Source organism: Schistocerca gregaria, chromosome X, assembly GCF_023897955.1.
Source record: "Schistocerca gregaria isolate iqSchGreg1 chromosome X, iqSchGreg1.2, whole genome shotgun sequence".
Classification (NCBI taxonomy): domain Eukaryota; kingdom Metazoa; phylum Arthropoda; class Insecta; order Orthoptera; family Acrididae; genus Schistocerca; species Schistocerca gregaria.
The window spans coordinates 625,103,374-625,127,095 of record NC_064931.1 but is presented as its reverse complement, the minus strand read 5'-3'; the positions used below and the strand labels follow the sequence as shown (position 1 = coordinate 625,127,095).

At 42.6% G+C, this 23,722-nt stretch overlaps 1 protein-coding gene across 1 annotated transcript in view; it reads left to right on the top strand.

Moving 5' to 3' along the window:
- The window catches only part of LOC126298247 (glutamate receptor ionotropic, kainate 2-like), a 415,381-nt gene extending 392,174 nt beyond the window's left edge, over positions 1-23,207 (top strand). The window contains exon 15 of the mRNA XM_049989551.1: positions 22,792-23,207. Within this exon, the coding sequence (XP_049845508.1) occupies positions 22,792-22,929 (138 nt within the window). The 3' untranslated portion in view covers positions 22,930-23,207. The remainder of the gene's footprint in view (positions 1-22,791) is intronic.
- Positions 23,208-23,722: the final 515 nt, after the last annotated feature.

Below are 23,722 nucleotides of genomic sequence, written 5' to 3'. Positions count from 1 at the left end.
TCCTCCACATCTCGGATGAGACCCCCCGGCAAGCAGACAGAGTGAACACTGGCCTTCTTCCCCGACCTTTCCGCTATTTCCCTAAGGGGCTCCATCACCCGCCTAACGTTGGAGCTCCCAATAACTAATAAACCCCTCCCCCCGTGTGCCTGCTCGGACCTTGCTGAAGGAGCAGCCACATGTCCACTCACAGGCAGAGCGGGCGATGCCACACGGCCAACCTCCACATTGACCCTCCGCCTCGTGCGCCGCGAACGCCGCTGAACCCGCCACTCCCCTTGGGGAGAGGGTGGCCCAACCGCGCCCGGTACCCGCGAAGATGTCTCGACAGCAGGGACAGTGGGTGAAGCATCTAACACCTGGGGTGCACCATGCGACGCACCAGACTCCCCACTGCCGCTAAACTCCGAGGCAGCAGCCTGAAGACGGCTGACCGCGGCCATCAACACGCTCAGCTGTTCGCGAAGAGTGGCCAGCTCCTCCTGCGTCCGTACACAGCAGCCACACATCCTAGCCATCCTAAGAAATCAATTTACTATAGAGTGTTAATCAGCTTTTAACTAGACTGCTAATTCACTAAAGGCGGTTGATTATTGACTAAACTGTGATTGCTAACCACTTCTTGTAGAAACAAGGAAAATACCACTACCTGTCTCTGGACGGTATTGAAAACAAACACTAGCACTACGAGCACTATGGCTGACTAAAGGGACTCTCTGACTGTATTCGAAACACACACGAGATCTATGGAACACTTAATAGCACTCTACTATTAAAGCTTCCTAAAAGCAAAAACACGCAGAAGAAGAAGTGACAAGTAAGAAAAATACAGATAATACTTAAATTAAGGTAGCTCGCTGCACAGCAGACGTGAAGCAGACGGCGGTTAGGGCGACACTGACACTACTGGCACTATGGCTGACTAAAGGGACTCTCTCTGACTGTATTCAAAACAAACACGAAATCTATGGAACACTTAATAGCACTCTACTATTAAAGCTTCCTAAAAGCAAAAACACGCAGAAGAAGAAGTGACAAGTAAGAAAAATACAGATAATACTTAAATTAAGGTAGCTCGCTGCACAGCAGACGTGAAGCAGACGGCGGTTAGTAAAAATCCAAATCAAAATTTGTTGTTGTTGTGGTGGTGCTCAGCCCCAACGCGGATTTTATGCAATCTCCGCACCAGTCTATCCTGTGCAAGCCAACTTATTTTTACTTAACTCCACAACTTACATCCACTTCAACCTGCTTAATGCAGCCAAGTCTTCATGGCCCTGTAAAATGTTTAACTCCTATCATTCCCGCCCCTAGAATTAGAATGAAGGACTATTTTGTCTCCGGAATATTTTTACCCAATAAGATGACATCATTATTACGCCATAAAGCAGGGATCCCCTCAGCGAATATGATGGCTGTAATTTCCCCTGGATTTCGGCCGTTTGCAATATCAACATTAAGACTGCTGCCCCTGCAACTATTGAGAAACTGTTTTCCTCGGTCAAGAACTACGTGTTAGTCTGGCCTCTCTACAGATTCCCCTCCGATGTGGTTACACCTACAGTACGTGCATCTGTGTCGTTGATGCACGTAAGCCATCCCAACGCGGTAAATTCCGTGGTTTGTGGGAGGGGGGGGGGGGTCTAAATTGATATTAATGTTTAAATTTAAACTTCGTAGTCATTGTACCATACTTGGCTACAGATATTTGAGACGTGTAAGGCAGACGTGGTGCTGGTGTAAAAACATGGTTTGGAGGAAAACACGAATTTTAAAAAATTGAAAATAACAATTACTTATGAAGTACACTGATTTATTTGGAAATAATTGCTTACAAATGTAAAACACATAGATAATGGAAATATTGATTTTTAGATCATATTGTTATGCAGTTAGAACAAAATATTATGATTAAATGGAGTTACCGTGGCTCTGAACCTAATATTAAAATCCTTCTAAGGTTGACATCCCACTTCTACGAGAAATGATAATCCATTGCTTAACAAATTTAATGTCATACAATGGTTCATCCCCGTCACCATCTTGGTCATTGCTGCTGACGTGGCGTTATTTTCCTGATGTACCAAATCCCAACCGATTTTATTCAAGAAAACATGTCGACGTGGGGAAGTAAAAGGTAATAAATCCATCATTTCCTTTCTTTCCGTCTTTCCGTTAAAGGTCATTTCGCCAAAAACAGTTCCTCTTGCTCAACAACTGAAAGAGAACTTGGTGACTGACCCTGACACTTTATGGGAATTATCAAACAGACATCTAATTCAGGGTTCTATGCATCTTTCAATTTAATGGAAAAGGAAACCCCACCTCTTAAGTCGCAACCACTTTTTTTCCTTCTGTTTATATCTTTCCGGACAACAGTTTTTTTCCGTTTTGTTACAGATTTTTCAAGTGACTGAGTAAATGCAATTTTGAAGTGACTGAACAGATGCAATTCATATTGCATCATAGTCACACATTTCAGTTAGCAGTTTTTACTGCATATACCCAATCATCGTTTCCTTCTTCATGTAAGTAGGATTTTCCAGAACTGTGACAAGCTTTCCAAATAGTTTCTAACCATATAGTTGCTTTCCTACTTCTTTTCTGTCCTCTTGGTGTACTTCTGGCAGATGGCCCTGAAATATGAATAAAACTAAACTGTTCCAACTGCTCCTTTCACTAGAATCTGAAGTTAAACTGTAGTTCCAGAAATTACTGAATTGAAACCTCGTAGATTCTTAAAAGAAATAGGTCTAGCTTTAATTTTGTTTCACAGTCTAAGTTTAACAGCTTACCGAAAATCAACAAGTCGAGTGATACATGCAATTTGGATTTTGCTTTGATTCTAGTCATGTTTGACGAGTTATACTGATTGCGTTGTTCATGTTCTATCACTTCAGAAAGTTCAGTATGAAAAATGTTCAAATGTGTGTGAATTCCTAAGGGGCCTAAACTGCTGAGGTCAGGGGTCCCTAGACTTACACTAACTTAAACTAACTTATGCTAAGAACAACACACACACCCATGCCCGACAGAGGACTCGAACATCTGGCGGGAGGGGCCGCGCAATCCGTGATATGGCGCCTCTAACCACGCGGCCACTCCACGCGGCTCAGTATCAATATATTCACCACTCAATTCTCTCTTTCGCAATAGCATGGAATTATTTTACTACTGCATTGAAAATGGAGGAAATTTCTAACAGCAATAGGAAAATGCTGCACCTTGTAAGGAAAATAGAGAATTGTGGACTTACTTCAGTTTGCTGCAAAAAATTAAGTCATGTTCAACACAGACAATCAGTTATCCTAAATGCGTCAATACCATGGACGGTCTCTCCCATTATTAACAGTTCTACTGGGTACATATCTATCCAGTGCATGGTATATTATTCTTTTAAACTTGAACCAAGGATCTTCTACATGCTCCTGGTATGTGCAAAAAGGTTCAAGTTCCTCATTGAGATATGACACTACTGATTTTTTATCTGATTTATTAAAGATATGTATTTACTGCTTGTTTTAGTTGTTCTTTGTACTTTGGTAATCATCATTGCCACAACAGCGCCATGGCCACTATTCCAGTTTAGATGTGGGACTCCTCAAAGGAGATCCAACATATTTCCATCATGAATGGGTTTCTGAACTACCTGTTCTAGGTAGTTTTCAGGGAGGGCATTTAGAAATGTTTCACAGGATGCCTTATCACGCCCACCACTATCAAAACTGTCATTTTCCCTATTGATTGTTGGATGATTAACGTCTCCATCAATGATTGTAGAGTGGTTGGGGAACTTACGTACAAGGGAACCGGGGTTTTCTTTAAAGTTTTCGGTAACATCAGGAGATGAGTTTGGTGGGCGATAGAAGAATCCAGTTACCATTTTATCGCCTCTCTCCATACTGAATCCAGCCTAAAGAATCCCACATGGAGCTTCAATTTCCGTCTCGGTGGACCTGCGTTTCTTATCTACTGCGGCAAATACACCACCTCCATTTTCCATACTGAGCTGTTTACAGTGGTCATGACTGTTAAGGAAGAACAGACTTTAAATAGAGAACTCAGTATATCTCGGAAAGCGAACAGGGGTTGGGGAGAGGGATTGACGAGAGCGAGCTGCAGACAGGTGTATGGAAGAGCTAGCTATTGCGACAGAAGGTGGGCCATTAACTGTCTGTTGAAGTTAGAAGGAAATTAATTCCTCTGATGTTTGAAGAAGATTACTCCAAAGTCGGCTTTCTAACGAAGAATATGCTTTAGAGAAGATGGCTGTGTTGTGTTGCGGTATAGACTGCATTTTACTTAGTTGAGAACAAGCATTTCTGCGGTGATGTTTCGACAGTAGTGTAAGAGTTGAAGATAAACAAGAGGGAGTGCAGTGTTGGAGAAGGCGATAGAGGAAACATATGGTTTGACAGTTTCTGTGGTTATTGGAACATAGCCACAACTGTTTGTAGCTAGGAATGCTATGATCAAAATCGCATACGCCACAATTGTATCGCACACAATCGTTCATAGCCAGTTCCAGGAGGCGTAAACTGTCATACGAAAGCCGTTGGAGAATAGGATCATCATAATCAAATACGGGGTGTGATTCCACGAGTCTGTTGTTAAGCTCGAAGGAAGTACTTTTTTATACTTCTGTAGTGAATGAAGTGACACTGACACCTTTTTACAGACTGCATGCGTGCATGTGCCAACCGGTCGAAGTGATTGTTCAGAATTATTTCCAAGTTGTTTTCAAAAGAAGAAAAAGTTATTTGTGTGCCGTTTAGGAATAAGGGTGGAAGAAGTTCTCTGAACTGAGGAGTAATACGTCTTTTGTGAGCGACTAAGGCAGCCTGCATTTTAGATGGGATTCAAACCTAAGTTCTGCACCCAATGTGATGAAAGAATTAAGTTTAGAAAATCATCACAGTTTTTGCCGCGATTGCTCAGGTGTAAGATGTAAACGTAATTGAGATTTGTATAATGGAAACTTGAACTTTAATCTCACACCAGTTCGTTGTCTGAGCCACTGTGCCAACTCGAAGCGTTAGCTGTTTACGAGATACACTGAAACGTAGCCTCTCTTCATATAAAAAGGCTTAACAACGACACAACTCGTGGTCTAGTGGTTAGCGTCGTTGCCTGCGCGGGTTGGATTCCCAGACGGGTAGGAGATTTTCTTCTCAGGGGGATTGGGTGTTTGTGTTGTCATAAAAATTTCATCACACCTTCATTGACTCGCAAGTCGCCGATCTAGCGTCAAATAGAAAGACTTCCATCAGCCGACCGAACAGCCGCATATGCGTCTCCTGGCCCGTTATGCCATACGATCATTTCATTTCATTGCTTAATATAGTGCGTGTCCGATTCTCAAATTCTGTTGACTTAGTAGGTGACTAGGGACGTCCATTATGTTACTGTTTTCTTAACTGCCTAGTCTATAAAAATATACAAGTCTTTACACCACGCCGCTCTTCAGAATTAGAGCTCAGAAGAGCGACTGTTTAAAACTTCTCTTAAGTACCCCAACTCCTGCAGAAAATTTTCAAGTCCTTAGACTTGTTACCTGAAAAATATCAAACATTTTAATCGCTACTGCCAAGCTGCTCTACCGTGCATATCTCGACTCACCGAGTTCGTCTAACCAACTGACCCAAGCCAACATGGCAGCTGCTCTTAAATAGCATCCATCTACTGTTGACAAAAAAACCTATTGAAACTAGACTTGTAAACACCTTACAAGACTCGCACTTATAGTCTGGTAATCTCTCTTATTGGTTGCGCATGAAATATATAACGAATAAAAATTACATTAAACTTACGGCTACTTTTAGTATTTCTCACAAATTAGGGCTATAATTGCACCAATTTTTGGTGGTGGTGTTAGGTTTTTTTGGGGTGTCTAGTTTTTGGTTCATTTGCATCTTAGATTGTGAGAAGGTCAACATTAGAATTATTTAGTCTCATCTATTTCAAACCTAAGGAGAATTACGCCTTTGTAGATAGCTAATGTAGTCTGTTATCTAATAGTGCCACTACATTTACTGTTTTGCAATTTATTTTGTACTTAAAAGCGTTTTTTAACACCCAGAATCAATATTCTGGGTCGTACTTCAACATGTACTGCCATAAAAAAATCCCTGAAGTAGATTTTTGGTAGTGCTGTTCAAGTGCTATGGGTTGCCATTTTGCTCGTTAAGATCGTTTAAGGCGTTTATAAGTTATTAAATTTTGAAGGTAACAGGTATACCCATGCTTCCATCGTCAATATCTAAAATACTAATACACTTACAGAGTGTATGTTAAAGACGTGCATCCTCACTTCGTTTTTTTCTTTCGTTGATAGCATTGTCTGTTCTGTACCTTTATCAGTATGTGGTTTACTTATGCTGCGCTCGTGAAATAATTTGCATCTATTGAGTTTACGTCATGGCGACAACCCCACACCAAGCGAGGACCTGTAAGGGCCACTCGCCCGGGGAAAAGCACTCGCAGTAACCCACCAATTTACTCACTGGCCATGTGACAGCCGGCTTACTCCGTTGTCCGTACATTTCGCTAATAGCACAGGCTCAGGTGTTGTGTGCACTCAGACTAACGCCTCCACACGCTACCTCCTCGTTAACTGTGCTCCCTGTGCCTTGACTCTCGCCGCCTGTCAAACTTACGTTCACCTAACCACACTTGTCTGCCTCTCAAAACACGAACCTCTTCTACTACATATTCTTCCATTGGAGCTATGTCACCATAAAAATTCTGAAAGAAAAAGCTTCCACAAAGCATTAGACTGTTTTTGATTCGTCTTAAACCCGTCCGCCAGTCAGACAACACTTCAAGGACCGTAACTGAGCGTTGGTTACCACGCCGTATGTGCATTCGGGAGGACGACGGTTCAGATTTCCGTCCGGCCACGGTTTCCCGTGATTTTCCTAAATCACTTAAGACAAACGCCAGAATACGTCCTTTGAAAGTACACGGCCGTTTTTATCCTCATCCGAGCTTGTGCTCTGTCTCTAAAAATGGTTCAAATGGCTCTGAGCACTATGGGACTTAACATCTGTGGTCATCAGTCCCCTAGAACTTAGAACTAATTAAACCTATCTAACCTAAGGACATCACACACATCGATGTCCGAGGCAGGATTCGAACTTGCGAGCGTAGCAGCAGCGCGGATCAGGACTGAAGCGCCTAGAACCACTCGGCCACAGCGACCGGCTAACCTTCCTTCCTTAGCAAAATACGTATTATGCAGGGTGTAGCAAAAAAGGTAGTGATAATCCCTCAGGAAATGTTCCAAACACGCAGAAGAAGGAAATATGGTAGCCGCCCTGGGTGACCGAGCGGTTCTAGGCGCTACAGTCTGGAACAGCGCGACCGCTACGGTCGCAGGTTCGAATTCTGCTTCGGGCATGGATGTGTGTGATGTCCTTAGGTTAGGTAGGTTTAAGTAGTTCTGAGTTCTAGGGGACGGATGACCTCAGAAGTTAAGTCCCATAGTGCTCAGAGCCATTTGAACCATTTCTGAAATATGGTATAAGGATTTGTTGTTGTTGTTGTTGTTGTGGTCTTCGGTCCGAAGACTGGTTTGCTGCAGCTCTCCATGCTACTGTATCCTGTGCAAGGTTCTTCTTCTCCAAGTAACTACTGCAACCCACATCCCTCTGAATCTGCTTGTTATATTCATCTCTTCGTCTCCGTTTACGATTTTTACCCCACACGCTTCCCTCCAGTACTAAATTATTGATTCCATGATGTTTCATAATGTGTCCTACCAACCGATCCCTTCCTTTGGTAAGGCTGTGCCACAAATTTCTCTTCTCCCCAATTCTATTCAGTACTTCCTCATCTTTACGTGACCTACCCATCTAATCTGCAGCATTCATCGGTAGCACCACATTTCAAAAGCTTCTATTCTCTTCTTGTCTACACCATTTATCGTCCATTTTGCATTTCCATACATGATTATACCCTACACAAATACTTTCAGAAAGGAAATTCTGACACTTAAATCTCTACTCGAAGTTAACAAATTTATCTTCCTCAGAAACGCTTTTCTTGCCATTGACAGTCTGCATTTCATATCCCCCCTACTACGATCATGATCAGTTATTTTGCTTCCCACGTAGCAAAACTCGTATACTACTTTAAGTGTCACATTTCTTGATCTAATTCCCTCAGCATCACCTGATTTAATTCGACTACATTCCATTATCCTCGTTTTGCTTTTGTTGATGATGTTCATCTCATATCCTCCTTTCAAAATAATGTCAATTCCGTTCAACTGCTGTTTCAAATCCTTTGCTGTCTCTGCCAAAATTGCAATGTCATCGGCAAACCTCAAAGTTTTTATTTCTTTTCGCTGTACTTTAATTCATACTCCAAACTTTTCTTTTCTCTTCGTAAACTAATAAGTCGGTAATTTTCACACCTGTCAGTACCTGCTTTCTTTGGAACTGGAATTATTATATTCTTCTTGAAGTCTGAGGGTATCTCGCCTGTCTTGTACATCTTGCTCACCAGATGGAAGAGTTTTGTCATGGCTGGCTCTCCCAAGGCTATCAGTAGCTCTAACGGAATGTTGTTTACTCCCGGGTCTTAGTTTCGACTCAGGTCTTTCAGTGCTTTGTCAAATTCTTCACGCAGTATCATATCTCCCTTCTCATCTTTCTCTACGTCCTCTTCCATTTCCACAATATTGCCCTCAAGTGCATCTCCCTTGTATAGACCTTCTATTAACTCTTTCCACCTTTCTGCTTTCCCTTCTTTGCTTAGGTCAGGTTTCCATCTGAGCTCTTGATATTCATACTGGAGGTTCTCGTTTCTCCAACGGTCTCTTCAATTTTCCCGTAGGCAATATTTGTCTTACCCCTAGTGATTTATACTTCTACATCCTTACATTTGTCCTCTAGCCATTCCTACTTAGCCAAATTGCACTTCCTGCCAGTCTCATGTTTTAGACGTTTGTATTCCTTTACACCTGCTTCCTTTACTGCACGTTTATATTTTCTCATTTCATCATTTAAATTCAATATCTCTTGTGCCACCCAAGGATTTCGACTAGCCCTCGCCTTTTTACCTAGTTGATCGTCTGCTGCCTTCACTATTTCACCTCTCGAAGCTACTTCTTCGACTGTATCTCTTTCCCCTGTTCTCGTCAGTCCTTCCCTAATGCTCAACCTGAAACCCTCTAAAACATCCCGTTCTTTCATTTTATCAAGGCCCCATCTCCTTAAATTTCTGCCATTTTGAAGTTTCTTCAGTTTTAATCTTCAGTTTATAACCAATAAATTGTGGTCAGAGTCCACATCTGCCCCTAAAATGTCTTACAGTTTAAAATCTGGTTTCTAAATCTCTGTCTAACCATTATACACACATCAAAAAAGCTTTCCATCACCCCAGTGCCTAGAACTCCTGAAGATAGACGTCGACTGTGGATGTTGTATCACAGACACAATCCCTTTGACTGTTCAGAGATGTCACTAAACCCGCTCAAAGATGTAAACAACCATGCATGAGCAGCACCTATTGGACGGAGGGGGTCCGACAGCCAATCAGTTCCAGTCATTCCACCAGGAAGGAGGTAGACGGCTCATGTTGTCTGTAGATCAACCACCCCTAGACGGTTCGATCGCGTCCGCATTGTGACTTTGTGCAGGGAAGGGCTCTCAACAAGGGATGTGTCCAGGCGTCTCGGGGTGAACCAAAGCGATGTTGTGTGGACATGGAGGAGATACAGAGAGAGAGATACAATAACTGTCGATGACATGCGCCGCTCATGCCGCCCAAGGGCTACTGCTGCCGTGGATGGCCTCTGCCGGCCGCGGTGGTCTCGCGGTTCTAGGCGCGCAGTCCGGAACCGTGAGACTGCTGCGGTCGCAGGTTCGAATCCTGCCTCGGGCATGGATGTGTGTGATGTCCTTAGGTTAGTTAGGTTTAAGTAGGTCTAAGTTCTAGGGGACTGACGACCACAGCAGTTGAGTCCCATAGTGCTCAGAGCCATTTGAACCATTTGGATGGCCTCTACCTACTGATTATGGCTCGGAGGGAACCCTGACAGCGACGCCACCATGTTGAATAATGCTTTTCGTGCAGCAACAGGACGTCGTGTTACGCCTCAACCTGTGCGCAATAGGCTGCATGATGCGAAATTTCACTCCTGACGTCCATGGTGAGGTCCATCTCTACAACTACGGCACTATGCAGCGCGGTAGAGATTGGTCCAACAACATGCCGGATGCGCCACTCAGGACTGGCATCAGGTTCTCTTCACCGACGAGTGTCGCACATGCCTTCAACCAGACAATCGTCGGAGATGTGTTTGGAGGCAACCCTGTCAGGCTCAATGCCTTAGACACACTATCCAGCGAGTGCAGCAAGGTTCCCTACTGTTTTTGGGTGGCATTATGTGGGGCCGACGTACGCCACTGGTGGTCATGGAAGGCGCTGTAACGGCTGTACGATACGTGAATGTCATCTTCCGACCGATAGTGCAACCATATCGGCAGCATATTGGCGAGGCATTCGTCTTCATGGACGACAATTCGCGCCCCCACCGTGCACATCTAGTGAATGACTTCCTTCAGGATAACGACATCATTCGACCAGAGTGGCCATAATGTTCTCCAGACATGAACCCTATCGAACATGTCTGGGATAGATTGAAAAGGGCTACTTGTGGACGACGTGGCCCACCAACCACTATGAGGGGTCTACACCGAATCGTCGTTGAGTGGGACAGTCTGCGCCATCAGTGCCTTGATAAGCTTGTGGATAGTATGCCGCGACCAATAGAGACATGCATCAATGCAAGAGAACGTGCTACTGAGTATTAGAGGTACCGGTGTGTACAGCAATCTGGACCACCACCTCTGAACGTCTCGCTGTATGGTGGTACAACATGCAATGTCTGGTTTTCATGAGCAATAAAAAGGGTGGGAATTATGATTATGTTGATCTCTATTCCAATTTTCTGTACAGTTTCCGGAACTTTCGCAGCCGCGGTGATGCAGAACTTTTTTTGATGTGTGTATAATCAACCTGAAACATTCCGGTGTCTCCAGGTCTCTTCCACGTACACAACCTTCTCTAATGATCCCTAAACCAAGTGTTAACCATGATTAAATTATGCTCTGTGTGAAATCCTACAGGGTGGCTTGCTCTGTCATTCCTTTCCCCCAATCCACTTTTCGTTCTATTCCTTTTCCTACTATCGACTTCCAGTCCCCCATGACTATCAAATTTTCGGCTCCCTTAACTATCTGAAGAATTTCTTTTATCTCTTGATACATTTTCTCAATCTCCTCCTCATCTGCAGAGCTAGTTGGCACATATACCTGTACTACTGTGGTGATTGTGGGCTTCGTGTCAGTCTTGGCTGATAAGATGCGTTCACTATGCTGTTTATAGTAGCTTACCTTCGTTCCTAATTTTTTGCTCATTATTAAACCTAATACTGCATTACCCCTACCTGATTTTGTATTTATAACCATATATTCACCTGACCAGAAGTCCTGTTCCTCCTGCGACCGAACTTCAATACTTTTCACTGTATCTAACTTTCGCCCATCCAATTCCCTTATTAAATTTTGTAACCTAACTGTCCGATTAAGTGATCTGGCATTCCACACTCCGATCCCTAGAATGCCAGTTTTATATTTCCTGATGACGACGTCCTCCTGAGTAGTCCCCGCCCGGAGATCCGAATGGGGGACTATCTTACCTCCAGTGTATTTTACCCAAGCTGATGCAATCATCATTTAACCATACAGTAGAGCTGCATGCCCTCGGAAAAAATTACGCCTGTAGTTTCCCATTGCTTTCACCCGTTCGCAGTACCAGCACAGCATGGCCGTTTTGGTTGATGTTACAGGCCAGATCAGTTAATCATCCAGACTGTTGCTCCTGCAACTACTGAAAAGGCTGCTGCCCTCTTCAGGAACCACACGTTTGTCCGGCCTGTCATAGACAGATTCCCCTCCGTTGGGGTTGCACCTACAGTACCGCTATCTTATGTATCGCTGAGGCACCCGAGCCACTCCACCATCGGCAAGATCCATAAAACTACATTAATAGTTTATTTTCCAAAGTATATTAATGGTTTAAACACATAGGAACAGGACGTGGTGGCGTACCACCTGAAACACTCATGTGCAACACTAAAAATACTTCGAAAGCTTTTGCGTGACGAACCACACTATAAGACCGAGCGAGATGGCGCAGTGGTTACCACACTAGACTCGCATCCGGGAGGACGATGGTTCAAACCCGCGTCCGTCCATGCTCATATAAGTTTTCCGTAACTTCTCTAAATTGCTTCAGGTAAAAGCGGGGACCGCTGTTTGGTCCCATCCCCCGATTCAACAAACCAACCACAGCGTAGACTGCCGAGAATCGTCACGCCCGCGTTGTGGAAGGCTGAAAAACCTTTTACATTTCCACAGGGATGTATCACCGCATCCGTAATTGCTGAGTGTTGATTCACGTGTCACCAGAGCATTTTCAACATTTCATGAAAGACGTGTAAGTGCTATTCCTGTACGATGTGTTCTCGTGTTTCCCATGATTAGTACGCAAAAAAGTGCTGTAGAAAATGAGTTCTAGAGTGAAAAAAAAGTTTCTGGACCCATTTCCATACAATAGTATATCTTAGATTGTTGAGTGTGACAAATGTGTCCTAAAAGTTTGGGCGTATCACCACGTTGCATCTTATATTCAGAAACAACCTACATTTTCTCAGAATCCTTGCGATGAATCGCTGCCTGTCATTTTTCCCCACATCAGAATATCAGTATCACTCTCCCTTAGCTGTGAGCAAGACATTTCACAGATAGATGTCGACAATCTGTCGACAAGAGATCGTTTAATACTGAATAATATTGAACTGTTGCTCAGCTGTTGTAACTAGGAGATAAAGAACAGTTCACAGAATTGCTAAAGTTATTATTCCTGTATAATTTATGGAGAACATAAAAGTCCATACATAAGTGACTTTTTTACGATTGAACTATGCTCATGGGAATTCCTCCTGCATGTTTTTTCAGCAAATGAAACCCAAAGGAAGCCTACTACCGGCTACTTAATTTCTCAAAATGGAAGGAAAGCGACTCATTGACGACGAGTTCATCATAGGCCATGGTTCCCAACCTTCCTCAGTTCATTACCTCTGAGTGCAATCAGCCCCCCTCCCCCTCCCCCCCCCCCCTCGCCCCCCCCCCCCCACCGTCACCACCATCAGTGCCTAAATAAACTTCAGAATGAAAAAGAATTTTCTTTTCAATACGTTTATTTTTAAAATTATAGACAAATTATTTTCAGTTTGTGTAGGTGTTTCATTAAACCACAATCTAAAGAGTCACTGAGACTGTTTATTTCTAACAATCTTTTTTATAGATTGATAGGGCAGTTCTCAGTAAACCGCTGCCTACAACTCCTCATCAGAGAATACATTCAGAGCAGACCAGTCCTTTCGCTACTGACACCTACCTCACCCTCATTCTGAAGCCCATTCAAAATTAAGCAATTTAAAATGTGTGCAGCATTTTTACCGTTTGTAAATCACTCGATTTTTTCGACTCCTTACTTCACAGAAATTCGAAGACCTTAGGCTGAAAACGTTTTATGTCTGACCACTACCACTAACAATAATAATAATAATAATAATAACAAAGTTGTGTATGCCGTATAGCAGGATAGCAGGATTGCGAAGTTACTGTTATGTCTTGCTGTCAATTATTGCGTTTATTGCATCGAAATGAATAATGAAACAATTTATGATCTTCTGGGGGACCTACATACATCTCAGTCAGACAAGACGTTTACATAAGATATTCAGTCATACGTAGTGTACAGAGTGATGATGTTACAAACTTTTAGGGATGATAGAAAAGAATAAACGTATCAATTTGAGATATGAGGCCATGGGTTCGGAAACGACCTTGTCGAAAGTTATAAGTTAATATATTTCTGGTACCTCTGATAATACACCTCTCCTACTATAAGCACCTTCCTTTCCATATATTGGGAGATGTTAGTATGCAAAACAAGGAAAAAAATGTCCAGTGAACGTTTTTGCTACTGTGAAACACAAATTTTCTACTGAAAAAATGCTCATAGCTCTTCAGGTATGCATTTCGTGCTCATGTTTACTAGACTTTTTTCTTGTTTTGATCCACACTACCTCCACCCTTCCAAAATATGGAAAACAAAAAGCTTGCAGTAAAAGAGATCTCTTCTCAGAGGTATCAGAACGATTTTTCGCTTATAGCGTTCGACTTAGTCGTTTCCTGACAAGAGTCCCTTACCTATAATTGATACATTTAGCCTTCTCAATAATCGAAGTTTGTAACATCACTACAGAATCAGCCTGTATATGTCTCAGTTTTATTGAAAGAAATGCATGGTACGAAGCAGAATGTATTTGGGTGCACAATGTGAGGCAGATGTTCGTACCTTCCTTTCACAGGCTGTAACTTGCACTATTCTGCGTCACGCGTTTATGCTAGCTTTGAAATTAAAAGATGTAATTATTGGTGACCTAAGTAATCAGCATTTGTCTCACGAAATAATGATAATCGTTATGATATTTAAAAATGATGTAGTTCCTTGAGCGAATCAGTTGAACGTTCGCTTTTACGCGTCAGAAAATTTCATTTCACCCCTCAGGGGGCAATTACACCCGGTTTAGAACCACTGCCATACATGGAGTACAAGATCACTTGACACAAAACTGAGGAAGCAAACCACCAAAGTTCTTTTTAATGGGACCAATCCGGTAAGTGATTTAGAGATTTTTTTATTTCTGTGTTTCGTTTTATACAATATTAGAGTGATTATTTCACTATTGTTGCTTCTACTGAGGAGTCAAAACATCATGACAACCAGCTTGATAACGTGCTTGTCCAGTTTTGGAACGCAGTACACTAGCGATTGTGAGCAGCCTCGATTTAAACAGGTAGGCGTCCGAAGGCCATATGTCTGCGCACAGGTCACTCAGTGAATTACGGGCTGACGGTTTATGGGTGCGGAGCTAGCGCTCCATAGCGTCCCTGATGTGTTCCTCCGGGTTCAGATCAGGAGAATTTGGTGTCCAAGTCGTCTACGTGAGTTCTGTATCATTATTCTGGCCTTGCAACACGTACATATATCTTGTTCGACATCGCTGTCGAGGAAGACATCAAGCAAAATTAGACAAATCTCCTTAGCGTTGGCTTGTTGCGGAATCTTTGAGCGTATTCTAAGTTCGATTATAATAAATTTCGTTGAGACCGAGACGCTTCTGTCCACAGGTCGCCAAGCATCGCTCTCGCAAATCTCAGCTTGCCCTTTCATTGCAAGATATCCTGCTAACTATAAATGGAGAGTAACAGTGGGATTGCATTTTTTTATATTTCCAGAAAGCGTTTGACAGTGTCCCACTGCAGATAAAGGTGCAAGAGTATGGAATAGGTCTTCAGATATACGATTCGCTCGAAGACATTTTAAGTAATAGAACCCATCACTTTATCCTTGACGGCGAGCGTTAACAGAGCCTACGGTATCGTCATGAGTGTCCCTGGGCAGTGTGATAGGACCACTCTTGTTCCCTACATGCGTGAACTATTTGGCGGATAGGATGGGCAGCTATCTGCAACTGTTTGTTTATAACGTTCTAATGTATGGGAAAGCGTCATCGTTGAATGACTGTAGAAAGATACAGGATGACCTGGAGAGAAATTTTGTATGTGTGATCAGTGTTAGCTTGGTATAAATTTGGAAAAAATGTAACTTAATTCTGATTAGTCCTCCAAAGTTAGAATACAGTGTTACTGGTGTGCTGCCTAACACAGTCTCATCGACTTAATATCGAGGCGTAACGATGCAAAGCGGCATTAATTGTAACGAGCAATAAGTCGCTTTCAAGGAAAGCGTATGGTCGGCTCCGATTTATTCGGAGAATTTGAGGAACATTTAGATGATTTTTAAAGAGACTGCGTACAAAACATTATTGAGTACTGTTCAAGTGTTTGAGATCCCCATCTGGTCGGATTAAAACAAGGCACCGAAACAATTCACAAGCGCGCTGCTAGACTTGTTAACTTGAGGTTCTATCAACTCGCGAGTATTACGGAACTGCTTCGTGAACATAAATAAGAATTCCTGCAGGGAAGACTACGTTCTTTTCGTTGAACACTATTGAGAAAACGTAGGTGATGACGATATCAGGTTTGTGAGGTGCTCAACTGCGCGGTTATCAGCGCCCGTACAAATTCCCAATCTTGAAACAGTCCAGTTTCGCCACTTCCACGAACGATGATTAAATGATGAGGACAACACAAACTTCCAGTCCCTGGGCAGAGAAGATTCCCGACCCGGATGGGAATCGAACCCGGGACCCTGTGATTTACAGGCAGCAGAGAAAATTTAGTTAAACGGCATTTGCGTCAGACTGCGGAGCAGTTGTACTGCCACCAACAAACATCTCGCATACTGGGTGCGAAGAAAAGATAAGAGAAATCAATGCCCGTACGGAAGCATACACACAGTCGTTTTTCCGTCGCTCCATTTGCAAGTGAAACAGAAAACAGAATGAATAGCAGTGGTACGAGGTACCTGGCGCCATGCACCGTATGTACGTATGGATGTAGATGTGACGTTGCCGCACCCGACCTTCAAAGGAACGTGTTCACGGCAACTGGTAACAATTCTGCTCTTGCAGTCAGGGTATTTGATCTAAACGTGAGCCAAACAAGTGTTTGAGAACCTTCTCGATACAAAATTTACGGCCGTATCATTCTCAGGGTAACCAGCGAATTACATACATAAAGTGGAGATATCAGATTAATTACTACTTCAAAGGACATGAAACAAGCATATTCTTGCTTACGTACGGTACTGAGAAGGGATGTCATGTTCAACAGTAGGAGTAGTCATGTATGGGATGACAAAAACCCACAAGCATTTGTGCGCTGAGCTTATCACCACCATTTCTCTATGATTATACGCCCTGGCACTGTTGACGATTTAGTGATTGAACCTTACGTAGTTCCTTACGGACCTAACAAAGTCGTCTGCAAAATATTCCTACGGTATTTCCGCTCCTAGTTCTCACATTCTTTCGGAAGAGCAGCGTTTAGATGTTTGTTTGGTGGTTGTTTAGGTGACATTACACCTAAATTTTCTTCCCTTTGCTCACTTCAACGTGGACTCATAGCCACCAAGTATTGTGGAGAATCAAAAGAGCATTAACAGGGGTGAAAATCATATTGACTGACAAAAAAAAAAAAAAGATAGGATTGCCAGAATGCAGAATTTGTAGTGTGACATTTAATTGCTGAGTCATCAGGACATGTATAGCCGGTAGAAATCTATTTCGAGGCGACATTCGACATCCATCCCTTATGTCCAGTCGTCTCCCTCAATTTAGAAACGGTAGAGCAAGAATCGTCAAAATCGGGTACAGTGACAATCACCCAGTGACAACTCGGCGTAGAGTGCTACAGTTAGTGAAAGAGTACTGACTTGTATATACTTGCAGAGTAATAATCAGTTTCCAAAACACATGTAATTTTTATGGATATACTACAAGGTATAACTCGCCCGAACAGCAGTGTGTGTTATAAGTCCGCTTCCGGAACGGGTTGGTGCACCGACCCGGAACAAATATGCCCGGCGTATTAAAGACGAGGGTCGTTGTGCCGGCCAGCCTGGACGTGGTTTTTAGTCAATTTTCCACATCCAACTAGGTGAATACCGAGCTGTTATCCAAGTTCCACCTCAGTCCCACGATTAGCAGATATTTCAATGAATACCGAGCTGGTATCCAAGTTCCACCTCAGTCCCACGATTAGCAGATATTTCGCTCACGTCCACATGAATAAAATTAGTCGCAGTTGGTGTGCACATATTCCGTCTTGGTGGGTAACGGGATGGTGACAGGAATGGCATCCGTTCATAGCCACGCGGACCCTACTCTGATACAAGAAAAAGGCACCAGAAAAAGAAGAAGATATACTACAATTTAGACCTTCCTTGCATATGTAATGCTTGTTAGTTCCATAATATTAGATCACAGTTCGTGTCACCAACTGACAAGGTAGAAATTGAAGATAGTTTGGAACGTTACAGAAATTTCATTCATATTCAACAAAACAAATAAGCTTCTCAGAAAAAAAACATACATCAGCCCGTTAAATGAGCACGCTATTCGCTTTGGAACGCTAGAGATGTAAAACTTGTACGAGGCAGTACGTGACCCTATATCGCTAAAGTCACGGAAGAAAGTGGTGTGAATGTGTTAGTCAGTTATGTGGCCATTAATATTGGTAGACGGGAAGATATGACAGTAAGGCAGAAAGGAATTTGCGCAGTGAGATGGATTTAATTGGAGACCATGACTTCACTGTGAATGAAATTGCCTAGTTGTTCAGTACACAGACCAGTCATGTTCATGAGACCACCGGCTCGTATGTTCGACATCAAAGTGCAATAACCACACACAGACAGCAGGTGACAGCACTAGCAGCGGAGAGTATACAAACATATCAGGGGGGAGGAGAGGGGGGGGGGGGACGCAGAAAACAGTGCAGTCGTTGCCGTAATATGGAAACGGAGCGAGGTTCCTGTCCTTAAGAATAGCATGATCATTGGCTTTCGGGCCAAGGGTTTAAGCATTTCCTAAATGACTTAGTTTCCCGTGCCGTACATGGCAAAATGGCGCAGTCCATAACCCGCGCCGGGACAACTGGTGTAGAATGGGTCAAAGATGAGAGGGATGAACGATGGCTCCGGAGACGTGTAAGGGCAAATGGACGCGCAGCTGTTCAGCAACTGACCGCCCAAATGAACCAAGGGGCTACCAATAGTGTCTCCTCAACGACCGTGCTGAACTTCTGGGAGCCGAAAAACGACGAACGTTTTGGGCTTTTTTCAGTTTTTCTCTTATAACTCGAAAGCGATACGTCCTACAGAAAATTTCCAAAACATCAGACTGAAAGAGCATAAAATTTCGCCTAGGATGATCTATTGGAAATCGGTTCACCGTTTAGCTACAATCGATCGTCAAAATGGGCAATTTTGCAATTTTACCACCTTGGCAGGAAAGTGAGTTGTGTTCATGTTCCAACGCCTGTTACTCAAAAATGTCTACTACAAATGAAAAGTGTCGTGCATGAAAGTTGTAGAACATAAATTTTTCGTAAAAAGAGCTCCTAAATTTTAAAATTCACTCACATGCTTTCAAAGATACAAATAAAAATGTGAGAGTATGCGAAGCGCTAAATTCCTGCTAAGACATTTTTCTGAAGTCCAATCACTTTTCAACCCCAAATCATCCACATTCGTCCAAATATTCAGATTGTCGGTCAGTTTAGTTAGCTGCCTAACTACCTACCTACCTAGATAGTTAACTGTAAGTGCTAATATTTAATAATTATCGTGCCAGTGCAAGATGCTAATAAACAGGTCTAAAAATGAAAAATACCATTCCAAATGACACATTTTATCAATGAAAAAATACATCAGTTGCACTATAAAACTGATGAGAGATGAATCTTAAAAGAACATTTTTTAATAATAATTGTTCTGTATTTACATTGATTCACAACTTATTTTTTTACTTTTTTCTGCGTTTTGGAAAGACAGTCCCGAGGAGGGAACGTCGTCCGGTTCTTCGTCTTCTTCTGGCATGGGACCTAAATCGATTTCCTCCTCGGAGATATCAATTTCATCGTCGATTTGCGTTTAATCAAGGAAGATGTCCTGTTCTGTTGGAGAGATCAGGCATGAAAGTCCCTTGCTATCAGCTGCATATAGCCGAGCACTTTATACGTACTGGATATTACGTTTAGCAGTTCCTGGGATGTTGGTGGTTGGATGTTTGCTATGGGGATCAGGTCGTTTTTCTGCTCCTCCATCCTCATCTCAGTGCATCGAGCTCATTGTTACTCCACAATTGAACTTGCAAGTAGACCCTGAGGAAGTGCTGGCAAGCGTCGTCTTCAGTGGGAGGCAAACGTACTCAAATGAACTGCTCTCTGGAACAGATGCAAACGTATTTCATTCTAAAGTTGGGAACTACCATCTGTTTACAAACACACAATGAACTTCACTCTTGCATCAGCGATCTTATCAGGAGTGGTGCTGTGATCCGTGAAGTATGAGGCAACGTGTTGGAGATTAGCGTTCTTTTGAAATGTGTTTGTGAATTTGATTTTACCCTGGCGAAAAAGTGTATAGGTGTAGTGACAGCCAGTGAAGGTGTGAAGAAATAATACATGCTTTTGAATTCTTCGGAGAGCGTAGAACTGTAGAAGGTGTAAATGAATGTGTCTTGGTTGACTTTATCCAGGTTGCAAATAGAAGATATTGGTGACGGCTTCATACTGCTTACTACTATTACCTTTGCTGTCAGTCATCAGGACCAACAAATCAGTATCTTCCCCGGCAATGAAGATGTTACCACCCTGTGTCACGTCTTTTCAATTAGCTGTGCCAACAAACAAGGGGCTTCCGTCCTCAATGGCCTGGTTGACCTGGTACCCTTCACCATATAATTTTCTCTCAACGTTGGGATAAGGCGTTTCTTATTAACTTCTTTTAATAAGAGTTAATGGTTATGCGGCTAACTGAAAAGCGAAGTATGACTCCAGCTGTTATGATGACTTCATATGGAAGGGGATTCTGCGGAAAATTGTATCTGGACTGACAGGGACTGGTTCAAAATTTGGAAATTTGTAGTAAGTTCCTATGGGACCAAACTGCTGAGGTCATCGGCCCCTAGGCTTACACACTACTTAATCTAACATAAACTAACTTGCGTTAAGGACAACACACACACCCATGCCCGATGGAGGACTCGAACCTCCGACGGGGCTAGCCGCGCGGACTGGTTCAACCTTTATCTTGACTGTAAACTTCACGGCTCACATAGGCACTACTCGGCTCTCTCTCAAGCTTAAAATTCTTCCCTCTAAAATGTTCCATGCATTTTTCTGTTTTTCATAAGCCTCTTGGCAGTTTCTGTCATCACGCCCTAACACTTCTGTGCTAATGCACATGATGGACGTTCCTTGAGGGAAGGACGACGGTTCAATCCCGCGTCCGGCCATCCTGATTTAGGTTTTCCGTGATTTCCCTAATTCACTTCAGGTAAATGCCGGGATGGTTCCTTTGAAAGGGCGCGGCCGACTTCCTACCATAATCCAATGAGACCGATGACCTCGTAGTTTGGTCTCTTCCCCCCAAACAACCCAACCCAACCCCCTTGAGGGAATGGGTTATGAGAATCAAACCACTTACTGAGTTTCTCCACAATATTGATGTTAAATTTGAATATTTGGACGAATGTAGATGATTAGGGATTCACAATTAATCTGACTCCACAAACAGCTCTTAACAGGTATTTAGCGCGACATAAACTTTCAATTTTTTTAAAATTTTTATCTTTGTAATTTTAAAATTTTGAAAGTTTGTTATGCAGAACTTAATGCTCTACAACTTGTATGCATGAAGTTTTCTTTTTTAACAGCCGTTTTTGTGTTACAGGCGTTCGTACATGACCATGACTCACTTTTCCGTCAAATTGATGAAACTGGCGATTTTTTACTATCGATTGTGGATAAACGACTGAGCCGATTTTAGGTTTTAACTAGGTGACTCTACTAACATATTTATGCTCTTTCTTTTGGTGGTTTGGAAATTTCATGTAGGATGTATTGTTTTCGGTTTATAAGTGAAAAACTGAAAAAAGTCGAAAAGTTTCGTCGTTTTTCCGGCCCTCAAAAGATTAGCACAAGCCAGAAACCGTCGCAGACTCATTTATTAATTTGTATGCGTAACGTCGATTAAAAACATTTGTACATATTTACTGCCCAGCGCAGCCGGTTTTCGGGCTAATTTTCCTGTGCTATAAAGGTCCCTTTCAAATATCGCGGTGCAGAAGTAGAACGCTGCTACCCTCATTATAACAACAAGCTCTAGTGTCTCTGACCCCGAAACGCAAAGGCTTGTTTACTTTGATTACTTTCACTTTATTATGTCGTGTAGTGTTATGTTTCGGAGCAACTCTGAGCTCTCACCAAGAGTAGTTTTAGCCCACAAAAGGCCATTTATATTGATCTGCGGTGTCCGTTGAGCAACTTCGGTAGGCCATTGTTTATTTGTCTCGGAATTTTAAATCTGTCGTCCTTGTATCGTGGGATTTGTTGTTGACAATTTGCCTCCTTCCGAAGAAACTGAAACACTCATTCAGCGAAAATTAAACGGTAAAACGATATCCACTTGCATGACATTTTTTAATCATTGCATAGAATGAAAGATGTGCACCGTTCACACAACTTTCAAATGAAGACGGTTGACAGGATGACTGGTGTGCCTGTTCCTTGCGTTTCCATTTGTTTACCGTCAACTCCAGCAAGTGGATGAGTTACGTTACTCCTGGTAGCTGCGGTGTGTGCTAGTACCAGAGTCAAAGTCAGTTTTGTGTTACGTTTTTAATAACGGCAGGTCTACTTGCATGGTACACAGTCATCCGATTTTGAACATGTCTTGAGATGCGGAAGTGAATTATCGAAATATATAGGATGCTATTTGAAAAACAAGTAGTGTTATTCATATCTTCGTAACGAAAAAAGTTACACAAAAGGCAACCATGCTGATTGATGTACTCTGATGGCTAAACATCATTTGCTTGATTCACTTTTATTTTGCTTCTGGACAAATAGTTATTTGGGGTGGCAAAGATAAATGAGACATATGTTTACCTGCGTCTTAATTGAACTGCGGGCAAAGTAGGAACTAGAATGAATTTAAGTTTGAAATTGTTGCCAGATGACGCCGTGGGAGGCGCTGGTGAGCGAGCTGCGCTTCGTGGTGCAGTGCAGCAACAACAGCAAGCCTGTGCGGCCCCGTCGCGTCGACTCCACTTCCGGGACGGGCAGCTACGACGACTCGTACCTGCGGCAGTAGTGACGGGGGCTGCTAGCTACATTGCCACTACTATGGGAACAGACTGCAAGTGAAGATGTAGTGTCTCATGTGCATCGAATATTTTCCTATGTACCATGTCGTTAGACAGCAGCTGTTAACAATCATAAACAGCAACGTAATGATAGATGCACTTCATGTAATTTATAGCCCACATGGTAAAGCTACTCGTAGGAGGTATATTTGACCTGAGAGGTATATACTCCTGCACCAAAAAATGTTGTTGACTACGTCTTCCTACTAGGAGATTTGACATTCTTCCACGTCCCTGACAAATCTAGCGGTTTTTGAAGTAGAATAACAATGTACACTTAAATACTGCAGTTTTTTGTTAGCAGAATTTTTAATATTTAAACTTTAAGCAGTAATTTACTTTATTAGTAAGAATATAAATTTGTTGTTCTTCTAGTCGTATTTAGTTCAGTAGATATATAGGAAACCTTTCAGTCCACGACATCAAGAGCTGGTTACTCGTCGTCTGTTGCTAGGACGATCGACCCACTAAGAGAAACCCGAGAGCAGGTCAAAATTCAATACAGCAGTCAAATAAAAATACGAAATAGCAACAGTTAATGTCATAAGGACGGCCCCCAGACCCATTAAGTACATGTCCAGATGTTCACCAGTAATTTGTTTTGTATACCCAGGGAAGCAACGTGAGCCTTATGTTTGCCAGCTAAGACAAAAGAGCGTCTCAAGTCCAAAAATTTTAGAAAATTGGATTCCTTTCACAGCCACTGCCTCGGGAGTGATAAACAGCGAAGATTGAAGTTAC